General features: G+C 41.2%; 1 protein-coding gene across 3 annotated transcripts in view; it reads left to right on the top strand.

Moving 5' to 3' along the window:
* Positions 1–12049, top strand: part of ELMO1 (engulfment and cell motility 1) — a 313327-nt gene that overhangs the window by 275643 nt on the left and 25635 nt on the right. For all 3 annotated transcript variants that reach the window (XM_087767900.1, XM_087767891.1, XM_087767910.1), the window contains one exon: positions 8385–8548. In XM_087767900.1, coding sequence (XP_087624026.1) covers positions 8385–8548 — 164 coding nt within the window. The remainder of the gene's footprint in view (positions 1–8384; positions 8549–12049) is intronic.

Raw genomic sequence — 12049 nt, 5'->3', positions numbered from 1 at the left:
TGGGGAAAATAATGTAATATTGGCTGACCTAAGACTTCAATTAACTAACAAGGAAGTTTACAAAAACTGTCATATTAACTTCGCACATCATTTTACTGGGGCAGAAACACTTTGCCACGCAGCACTCATTTCTTGCTTTGCTTACCTCAAGGCACAACACACAAACAGGAAAGAAATGTATTCCTTATTTCTGATGCAAGTAGTATTCTGCAAATATTAAATGTGGGGAAGAGGTTTCCTGTCTATCAGTCATTCCTGTTTTAGCCCAATGTAACCCAAATAAGTGGTATTTGACTTGTGTGTTTAGATTAACATTGTTTTGAACGGAACCCTTGGATTTGAGGGTAGCATCTGGTTTTAGTCCTGCAAGAAGCCAGTGGACTGCTTTCGCATTGCCTTTTACCAAAATGGTTGAAGACGTTATGGACAGTGTTTACATGTATTTTGATGGTGATTCCAAATCCACATGCATTTCAAGTTTGTAAAGGACTGCTGTTCACTTCCCTTTCTATTACTGTCAATTTTACCCTCAACTTGCTCAGGCCAGCCCTTAAGGAAAGTTTCCCTTTCATCAGCTGCTTCCCAAGACATAATTTTATAAATATATAGTTTCCCCCATATTTACCCTTTTCCTATTTCCTTTTAACTGATCTTCTAACAAAGTCTCATTTCTGTTTTTCCTTTAGCCTTCATTTTCTATCGAAATAGAACATCTATCAGAACCAGAGCCTCTTTTTTTCCTTCAAAATTTTCTACCCCTTCATTTATTTTATTACAAGCCATCAAATAGATGCCTTCTTCCACATGCTGATATACCCCACTGGAACCTCTGTTCTTGCTCTGACCACTTTTCCATATTTATAACATCCTTCCTACTAGCTGCCTGCCTTTTTCCTTTGTCCGCTCCAGTCTGTTAACATTCGTTGTCAGGATCATCTTCTTGCCCATCCCTTTAGCCATATTACCCTTCAGTGGAATTTTTTGGTAGCCTTTTGTCTTTTTCTCAATCAAGTTCAAGCTGCTTTTTGCTCCCAGCCAAAGCCTCCACCACTGTTCCTGGATTTAATTGAGCAAATAAATAGTAATGTTAAAAAAGAACTGGAGGCCTCCTTGGTATCCAGTGGTTCTCCATCAGGATCTATGTATCCAAGGGAAAAATAGTCAGTGCAGCAGACAGAATTCTGGGAGTTTCTTTGGCAAGTGCCAAGTCAAGCTGTGCCCACAGGCTTTTCCTGCAGAGGTGGAGTAGCCCAGGGATGTAATATAACAGAGTGCAGCAATTAGTGGTCCATTTCCACTGAACACAATTTACAAAGTGTTCGCATCCAATAGCAGGATGAGCCACGAATCTTTTGCAGAGAATTGAACTTTTTTACATCAGCTCTTACTGTTACTCCTCCCTTCTTACAAGAATGATGAATCCTCTATCCCCTCTCTCATAGTCTTGGATTAACAACAGTCTCAGCCCATCAGTTCCCAGGAACTGTGTGATTTCAGTCTGGTTTCCCACACCTGTGATTCATTAGTCAAGGGAACATAAAAAGCTGAAAAAATCAAGAAATTCTCTGAAATGTAAAACAATCATGGGCCTTGTTTCATCTCCAGCCTTTTCTTTCTTCGCCGCTTGACCTTCTGGATCTCAGGATCCAGTGCAAGGTGAGGGTCCTTCAGGTTCTCTTCCCTCTTTTCCTCACCAGAGGGCAGGCAATTTATTTGGGTCCTGAGGCTCTGAACGAGGTTTCACATTGAAGAGATCTATTATACAGCATTAAGTTTTCGGACACCTGCTACAGACCTTTTGAACACCTTGTATGGAACTGCTGTCACATCTCCTACCTCTCAGCTCCGTCGGCACATCTGCGAGATGTGCTCATTTGTTCATGCTAGGTATTCCTGCAAAATGGTTCCTGCTGAACTGGATAATGATCTTGGTACTGATACCGCATGGAAACAGACTGCTCAGCTTGATCAAAACCATTGCATTGTTTCAATCTCTTCTCTGCAGACTGAAAGATATCTTGGTTCATACTAGAAAAATATAATCACAAGCAAAAGAGTTTTGAAACAAAGAAAGAAAGAAAAAAGGAAAGCCAAAATCCCAGCAACACCAACTTTTTTCACAATGGGTTTTAAATTCTGCAGAAAATGAAGAGATAAAATGTATCAGAGCTTATACCTGCTAAATCCTCTGACAACCGCTTTCTGAAAATGAATCAACTTAATTATTCCTGTGGCTATGTACATCCAGACAGCTTAGAGTTGCCTATTTATCGCTGGCTACAGCAACTGTCCTTGTGTTCTGGAATAGTTAAGAAGATTGAAAACTGAGGGTTTTTTGTAATTCCAGAGTACACAGACCGTAATAGATTAAATGGTCTGGAATTTTGGAGTCTCTTGTCAATGGTTAGATTGTGCCAGCACTGAGTTTAAATTTGCCTGTGTAGGATGACGTGTTTGGATTAATATTCTAAAGTAATGTGGAGTGGAAGCTTGGTACAGGCTGTGACCGAGAGACTAGTGAATTCACAGACTGCAATATGTGGAGATGGGGGCGGGGAGGGAAACGGCATTAAATTATCTTCCAAGGACCTTGAAGTTTCTCAGGATGACTCTTCCGAGTACTCTGAAAATATAACCATTGATCTAGTTAAGACAATTTATCCTTTGGAACAGTCTAAAAGATTGTCTTGAATTACCTGGTGCACACGTTAAACATGTAAAGTTTTCATTAAAGGGGTTGACAGGTTGTTTGTAAACTGAAGTAATTTCCTTTCCCTTCAGAGTTAGATTTTCTTTATGGCCTCCTTTGTCAGTAAGCACTGTTCGTTAAGAATGATTTGGCTATTTCATTCTACAACCTTATTTTTGCCTGCTCTCTGGATTTAACTGAAGGGAATCCCTTTGTGACTGAAATGATCAAGCTGAATCTCAATCACCAAATGATGTTTTCTCCTTCATTTTTTACCCTGTATAAACCAAGCTGCTTCTTTTTGGGAACATTTAGATAGGAAGGATACTAGGTATTGAATTCTTGACAACCAATTTGCAAAGAGACATCTTTCTTCCAGCTTTCTATTTGTTGGCTTGTTGATTTTTGAATGGTCGTGTGGAAAAGCTAGTGAATGAAGCCTTAAAACTTCTCACATCTCAGATGCTTCAAGTTTGGTTGTAGAGAGGGGTCTCTGGATATAGCGCAGTCCAGTGGCTGCTCTTTTATCATATGCTGCAGTGAGGTAGAGGAATCATGTCTTGCAGTACTTGCTAATTTTAAGCCAAATTAGGAAAGCACTGAACGAAGCACATCACTGTAATGTGGGCTCAGGATTTATACCTAAGTCTTGTCTGTGCAGAAGAAAGGTGGACTGTCGTGATTAATGACAATCAGTCAGCATAACATACTGACACACACTACCCCCTGAGTTAGTCACCAAGCAGCAATCAGTGTAATGTGTGCCCCAAGATACCAGAGGTACAACTTAGTGGCTTCTATGAAGGTCTCTGGATGTGTTCTTGCTGCTGTGAGAAGGTCATTACATGTGAAAGGGCATGCTTATTCAAGAGAAACACTTAATACTGGGGGAAGTTATAAGGAGGGTTCATCTCCTGCCTGGTGCTCCACAGATGGGTTCCTGTGAACGTCCAGCCCTTCAGGCTGTTCTGGGGGAGGTTTCTGAGAAGATTGATGCTGTGAGTTCGTAGAAAGACTGTGTCTGGTGAGTGGAAAGCTCAGACTTAAATTCCCAGAAGCTTGCATGCAATGGTAGGTGTCTGAGATGGCAGCCTGTGTTCTCCAGTCAGTGCCAAGGACAAACTTTGCATTGGTATGGAGTAAGTAGAGTAGAGAGGTTTGTGCTTTCCATAGTTGCTAACAAGCTGCCGAAATGTGATCAGTGGGAAGGTTGCTGTAGAGTTTGGCCCTGATAAACTTTTCTTTCTAACATTGGCAACTTCTCTCTTTTTATTTTGTCCCCTTGTTGCAGAGCCCAAGTGTTCAGACCTCTGCTCCATCCTGAAAGGAAGAGACTTTATTTGCCTAGGCAAAACTTGTCATGGCAAGAGGGAGAAGGAAGAATAAAAGAGGGAGTAAATGTTGGAAAGGCAAAGTATTCAGAATGTGATATGACAGAGATGAGGTCAAATAAGATAAACACAAAGCTAAACTAAAACAGCTTAATGAAAAATACATAATTTAATGTTATGGTGATACTGACCGTAGAAATATAAGACACGTTAGATAGATACAAAATATGGGGAATAAGGTCCTATGTGATTAAATAAAAAAAAAGTATTCTTCTTTTTCCTACTGTCTTTCTCTTCATGTCTTCAGTGAATTTACCTGCCTTAGTTGTAATGAAGAATTTGGGATTCTCTTACCATACAAGAGGTCATCTGATAAAAAAGACATGTTTTAAAGCAAATGTGCCCTCTGAAACACTCATTTCTCACTAAGAGTAGCAAAGCATAATGTAATTAAAACAACTGTCTACAGTGTTTACTGTACAATCACGTTGAGCAGAGAATACCTTTAATTTCATTGTAAGGTCAGACACATGGGGAGGAAGGGTTGATGCTGTCTCTCAGACAGCAGTAATCAAGGGCTGGCAACTCCGCTTTGGAAACTGAACAGATTAGAAGTTCTTGGCAGTGATTCCCAAATGCTCAGGAGACTCAACACAATCAGCAGCTTTGACATTTTGGCCAGTGAGTTAAATAGTGTTGGCTATAAACATTACAAGGCAAGTGATCACCCTCTCATGTGCTGGGCCTGGGGCATACGCTTCCTGCCTTCTGTCTCGGGAGCAAGGGGAGCCTCTAAACCAAGGAGCTTTTTGATGGTACCCTGTGAATAACTTTCCAGATCATAGCAAAGAAGAGGAATTTGCATTGTTTGCATGTTAACCACAACAGTGAGTACCAGAGAAGGGAGACAAGGATTTATACAGGATTTTGCAACTAAGCATAAATGACAGCGCCCTAAGTCTACTGAACTTGAACCTCCTTTGCACTGTTTAGCCAAGAATGAGCACTGCTTCATATGGGTGGTTCCGAGATCAGACTGAAAAGAAGATCCACATACATGCAACTCCCTAAAATACAGCATTTATTTATTTGTTTATCCATTTATTTTATGGGAAAAACTACTCAGAGGCAGTTTCCCCAGTGTGAGTGCCTGAATTTAGGAAATTAAATCTATATGTAAGCAACAAAAGAACAGATTTGTACAGATATTTGAATGAATGCATGAAACTGGAACTGTATGTGTGCATAAGCAATTGCAGGACTATATTTGCTTGCAAATCTGGTTTAGTGCTGAAAAATCAAGGTAATATGTTAGTGATAGTTAATACAGCAGTGTAGTGTGGTTAGTTTAGCAGTTATACTATGCCTGTCTGTTTGAAATTGCAGTAATTTATTGCTTTCTAATGGCCAGGGGATTTGATCCCATGAGTGGCGATGGGGCTTACATGTTTGAATTAAGCTACCTGGTTTTGCATGCTTCTTTTGCACAATACTGCAGGCCGGCTGTAAAACCACGTGTAATGAAGTAGTCTAGCACAACTTCTCAGTGGACCTGAGAAAGCAGGAGTGAAGCCAGCAGCTGAATGTCATGTTCTCTGTGAGGGTGAAAAGTTAAGCCCGGTTCGCTGGAAGCCTGGACAGTAGTGTTAGGAGGTACCAACAGTTGAATACATTTTCAATGGGCAAGGTTAGTTTCTAGTCTCTACCCTCTTCTCCATTCCTGGTAGTTAATAATAATCCTGATTAATAATATATAAAATATAAATTAAAATTAATTACCAGCAATAAGTAGTCATTGTTAAGAAGGCAGAAAGAGGAAGACAGAAGGTATTTTTAAACATCCAACTTGTCGCTGTGATTGTCTGCTTCCTTTTTCCCCACTACACCTTTGAGGACGTTTCCTTCACTACATTTCCTAAGCCCTTTTAGGTATTAAACCAAGACCCAGTGAAATCAGTAGGAGTATGCCACTCACCTTGTTGGGCATGATCCATTAACGTTCAGGTGTTATGGTTGTTTGGCCTTCCAGTTTGTCTTTTCCAAGGTATGACAGCACGTTTCTTACTTGGACCGGTGTGGTCTAGTGAGCACACCCTGAATGCAGTCAAGGAGGCATTAATCCCTCTAAGCAGTTGAATGGCAGTCAGGAGTTCGCCTTTCAGATAGGGAAGTAGCTGATTCCCACTGGCAGACCGGCTAAGTAACTCTTCAGAGGGATTTAGCTGCACATGGCCGCCATCTAAAAACAAATACTTCTGTATATGAAATGAGGAGTATGCAGGTGTGGACTACAGAATTCAATGTTGCTTTTTACCATCAAACTAAGTTTTAGAAGACTTCCTCAAATACATAGTAACGTCCCTATTAGATTTGTAGGAGTGGACGGAGCAGAGCTCAGCTTTGCTGGGCCAGGTTTGCAAGATTTACCAAGAGTACGATCTTAACTGCAAGGATGCATTCAAAGCAAGGCTCCAGCCAAGTAAGTGTAGGCAGGCTGCCTCATCCAGGGGGTGGAAATGTGGCAAAGGCGTTTGCTGCCCACCTGAGCGAAGACCTTTGCAAGAAGCATCTTGCTCTTCTTGGAGTAGATCTCTGGGAGGCATGTAGTCCCTGTAGTAAGGAAGGAGATTATCTTCAGTTCTTTAATTGCTTAGTTTTGCCTCCTGGACACAGCTAAAATGAGTGCTTAGATCGCATCTGAGAAAAGTTACATCTCAGGAAGCAAAAATAGAAAACATAATGCAGGCAATGAGTTAGAAGACTGAGGCAACACATGTGAAGCAATGAAATATTCATGTGAAAACAGAAATTTTCACAATGATTAGGGAACCTCTGAGGGGCTGAGCTTCTGTTTTAAGATACATGGTGAAGATGAAAGAATAAAGGAAAATTAACAGTGCAGAAAAAGCTTTTGCCCTCTGTTTTTGTAGCTGTTAATTTCTGTCACACCTCCTTTGATACCAGGGGGGTGTTACCATTTCCTACTGTTTTTTAGCTGTTGGATTTGGGTGGGATGGGCCTTTCTAAGTCTGGTAAATCGTTTTTTTCAGCCAACTTAAGCACAGCATCAGATAAATATTTCAAAGTGTGTGATTTGCACCAGCACCAAGGAAATGAGTCTAGGATTGCAGAGCGGCAGACTATCTGTGATATGTATTTATTTGAACTAGAGCCAAGCAATTCCCCTTAGTTAACTGTGTCTCAGCAGTTTTCTCTTGATAAAATAATTAATATGCAGATAGATGGCTGTTGCCCAGGCATACTTCATTCTCGTTTTTTGGTTTGCATTGTTTATGGCATTGCTTCAAAAGCAATCCTGTAATGTCATTGGCAAATTGATCTCTCTCTGTCTCCCCCCATTAATAGTCTCTTTTAGCAAGTTCTCTTTCCTTCACTGTGTGTGGCCATAACGTGCCTGCAGCGTAAGGCTCTTGCAGAATCACAGAGTGGCTGAGGTTGGAAGGGGCCTCTGGAGGTCATCCTGTCCAACCTCCCTGCTCAAGCAGGGCCACCTAGAGCCAGTTGCCCAGGACCGTGTCCAGATGGCTGTTGAGTATCTCCAAGGATGGAGACTCCACAACCTCCCTGGGCAACCTGTGCCAGTGCTCGGTCACCCTCACAGTGAAAAAGTGTTTCCTCATGTTCAGAGGGAACCTCCTGTGTTTCAGTGCATGCCCATCGCCTCTGGGCATAAGGAATAAGGGAAGCAACGGGCCACAGTTAGCAGCTTTGTGCTCCTGCCTTCTGGTCAGGGAAGCAGCTCTAAGACCAAGTGGGAGAGATGTAAGACCTGAAAAACTCTCTGCAGTTTCTCTTGTGGGCAGTTAGATGGGCCCCTGCAGCTTGCGCACTTTGCCTGGGTTGAGCTGACCTAAGTCAGGATGTGCATCTGTGCTCTCAGTCTGCTCCTTAGGACTTCACAGCTTTGTTCTGCTGTTACGAGTCTGGTCTTTTATGGGTGTCCCCAACATGACGAGAGCATCAGCTCAGAATGCAGAGGAGCCATGCTATTGCTGCTGTGGGCACACAAACCACGGACAGAGTGGGACTTAAAATCCTGTAAACAGCAATTGTAATTTAGCTGTCTAGGGAGACAGTCAAGCAATAAATGACACCCTCCTCACCACCTCCCCCCCCAAAAAATTTTCCTTGTTACAGAGCAGATGAGCTTTTGCTATAAGTTGTGATGCCCTGTCAGAAGTTGGCTTATTTTCTGGTTATGCTATTGAAAAATTGTCTTGAGACCACATAGTACTAATCATCTTCTATACCTAGAAACCTTACTGTGACCCAGAATAAGCTGTGAAACAAAAATGCAGCAAGTGTTAACACAGGTTTTCTTTTCCTTTCCTTGTCAATCGCAGGTAATGCAGGTAGTAAAAGAACAGATAATGAGAGCGCTCACTACCAAGCCTAGCTCTCTGGATCAGTTCAAGAGCAAACTTCAGAATCTCAGTTACACAGAAATACTGAAAATACGCCAGTCTGAAAGAATGAACCAGGAAGATTTCCAGTCTCGTCCGATTCTGTAAGTACTGTCTTCTCTCCCTGCTAATTTTTGCATGGAAGGATTAACAAATGTGAATGACATTTGCGAGCTCTTCTGGGGGAACCCAAGGAGGAAAGCTGTCCAGGGAGCCATGCTCAAAAGCAGTAGTGCGGCATCTGCTTGAAGTGCATTATCTTTTCTTCTGCTGGGAATCATAACTTTTTCTTTGAGTTCAGTTAAACCAGATTCAGCAAATCCCTACTGGGTCTCACATGGCTTATTTGTATGAAACAATGCTTTGACATTTCCTAGCTTTGCATGATTGTGAGCCCGGGTTTGGTGCTGGTAGTGGCTTTAAAAAAAAAAACAACAACAACAAAAAACACACCACAACTTTGTCTTCTGTCCAAGGGCCTTTAAAAATTCCAAATGTCACTTCTCTGAGTGAGACAGGGAGAAGCTCAGAAGAAGAGTACACACTGGCTCCACAAAAGAGTGGTGTTGTGTATGACTGTCTTTGTTTATGGCATTATCTTTGGTGTTAATGACAAGCAGTTACTTATTTGTAAGTGATAACATTCTGGCAGCTAGCCAGTGAGATTCTCACTTCCTTGTTGTTTACTGTGAAGTATCAAATGCTAATACCATCACCATAGCTCCTTCCCATTTCTCAGAATACCCTTTGTTCTGTTATATGAAAAATGGAGGCTGTACTTGGCTCTGGACCAAGTCTGGGCTTGTGGCTGAAGTGATTGCACAGGACAGATGCAGACTTCATGGTGCACAAATGATGGGCTGAGAATAGCAGGAACTTTTTGAGATCAACAGAGAAATGATGAGGACTCCAGAAGCATCAGCTGAAATGTCTTGAAATCCGGACCACGTTTCAAGTGGAATGGCTCGTGGTTTTCCAAATCCCCTTTTCAAGGCAAAGGTATAGAGAAGGGTTTGGACCAGAGCGTATCAGGATTCAGAAGCAGGATGTTTATTTTGATTTGTTTCTAAAGGATACAGATATCTAAGTACAAGCTCTGGGGACACATTCCGCTGGGGGCAGCAGGGCAACAGCAGAAGCATAAGCTAAGTAGAAATTTTAATCATACCAATGTGGATCAAAGGGGGAATGCTTCTTTTATGTTTTCAGTGTATTAGAAGATAGGACCTAATACCCAATTAGAACTGATGTCACTCATAGTAATGCATCAATTAAAAAGCTACAAATGGTTCCAGTCAGTTTTGCATCATTACACTGCTCAGAAATCCCCTGCCAATCCCCTGCAACGTTTAGTGGTTCAAAGCCACTCAGTACTGCTAAGCTTGTCACCAAAGCTTCTTGTTTTCCCTGCTTTCCCTGTGAGTCAACTGTTTAAGTATGATACAGGTCAACTATTTATATTCTCTTGCACCATCGCCTAGCCTCGTGAAACTTGCCAGTGCCCTCTGCAAGGTCTTTATTTCCAGTATCCCTCTGGCTAGTTGCTGCCACAGTGCAGAGTCTCCTTCCCCATCATGGAATGGGTGAAACAGCCAACACAAATAGTTAAAAGCAACTGAAGTGTTATCAGAGACTCATTTCAGATTCAGGACAAAGGCTAAGCCTAAAGGCTATAAAGGCTAAGTAAATCGATAAGATGTTTAAGCAATCACAACTGCATTTGCAGAGATATAACTCTATGCATTTGCATTTTGATTGCATCCATGATCACTTATTCTTGACTGTGAAAAGAAACGGTTCTTTCATTTTCCCCTTTGATTTGATTCCCTGTACTGAACTCTCTCAAATTGCATAGATGGCACAATTGATAGAAATACAGAATCACAGCCTCATTGTAGGGAAAGGGACTGTGAGTGAAGAGAGCAATCGTGGCTGTGCTGTATATTTTAAAGCCTTGCAGATATGCTAAAAGAGATTGTGCACAATGGTGAATGCAAAGTCGGCAGACCTTGTTTAATTCTGCGTGAGAATATAGCAGTCAGACAATGTTTTTTCCTGGCTTGAACATGGTAGAAGTCTTTCTTCTGCTGTTGATTGTATGAAGCACTGAAGTTTTAAGTTTTCAAGCTGCTGGATGAGAGAAGCTTCAGTTAAGTTGGATTTGAATGTAAGCTGGAAAGTGTTGCCTTAGTTTCTTGTAACTACAACTTTGTTTTGCAAGCGTTAGTTTTCTGTTTTATATGAGCATCGTTGTATCACGTGAGATGAAGTTTTTTCAATTTCTACTTTTGATTAGGGAAAATAAAGAAGTCCTTCAGAACAGAATTGATTCAAGATTTTGGGATCATTATTCATCATCCAAACTGCCATTCCACAATGAAATGATAAAGTATCACTGGTTCATTTTGAATGGCTGTGGAAGAAGGTGTCTGGGAATCCTGTGGGCTGTAGAGGACCAGAGGTCTCCTTGGCACATTAAATGGCAACAGAGATGGGTTAATACTGGATAAAGATCTCACATCCAAGTGGAGGCTTGCTGGTTAAAGGAGAGTTAATGTCAGCTAGGGAGCCATTGCTAAGTAACATCTGTGTGAAAATCAGCAACATACAGGCAAATAGAGGGAGGGATGTGGATGCTTTTTGGCTTTTTATCTTACACATTTCTCTGCAATGTTAGAAAGAGTCACTAATGCCCACTCTGAATGCGTGAAGTGATTAGCAGAGGGCATAGCTACAAGCCAGAAAGATAAAAGGACAAAACACATCAAAGCAGTTCTGGGATTACTCTTCTGTTGTGTTGTAATGATTTAAATGTCTGTAATATTCCCCATCCTGGAAGGAAAACAGCTAACAAGAAAGAGTCTTAACTATAAGCTGGAAAGGTAAAAGCTGGAGACAGATATAACTGGTCCTGAAAAAGAACCAGTATCTTTTGAATAATTTAAAAATAATTTCTAATGATTTTCAGATTTGCTGACAGTTCAGGTCTGTTCTTTTAAAATCAAGTAACTGATGTCAGTATCGCCTATAGTGCCGAGACCAGTGAGATCAGAAAATTAATGATCATATATTTTAGTGATCATATATACTACTGTGTGGTTCCCTCAACCCTTCTGACTTACCAGCCCACTAACTTTTGCATTCTTACATGACAGGAACATGGTAGGAAACTAATAGCAATTTTTAAAGCTGCTGTCTTCTTAGACTTTCCGAGTTTGTTCTCTCTTCGCAAGGCACAAACTCTTAAGGACATATGACATAATTGTCATCTGAAGGACAATAAATAAAATTTTCACAAAACATATTTGCATTTATGATCTTATTTTAGCTTATTATTCCTATTTGATTTTAAAATTAGGCAGGAGGACCTATTCTTGTACTGAGGTTTTTTTTCTAACCCTCCTGTCTTTAGACACTGACCCTGAGGAGCTGAACTCCCTTGCCTTCAGATGGCTTTCGGAAGGAAATACAAAGATTCGAAGAAGCACATCTTTTGTTTAACTGTGTGCTGTTGTTTGATTGTTCTGCCCCATTTCTGTCACCTTGAAGTGGTAGAACAGAAGCCTTGACAGTGAGGAGCACTAAGTGGCAGGATCACCTTGCAA

The sequence above is a fragment of the Nipponia nippon genome, unplaced genomic scaffold (genome assembly GCF_047370975.1).
Source record: "Nipponia nippon isolate SJK-2023a ecotype South Korea unplaced genomic scaffold, ASM4737097v1 scaffold_1, whole genome shotgun sequence".
NCBI classification, from domain to species: domain Eukaryota; kingdom Metazoa; phylum Chordata; class Aves; order Pelecaniformes; family Threskiornithidae; genus Nipponia; species Nipponia nippon.
Note: the sequence above shows the minus strand (reverse complement) of the source record. Positions and strands in the feature narration are given on the sequence as shown.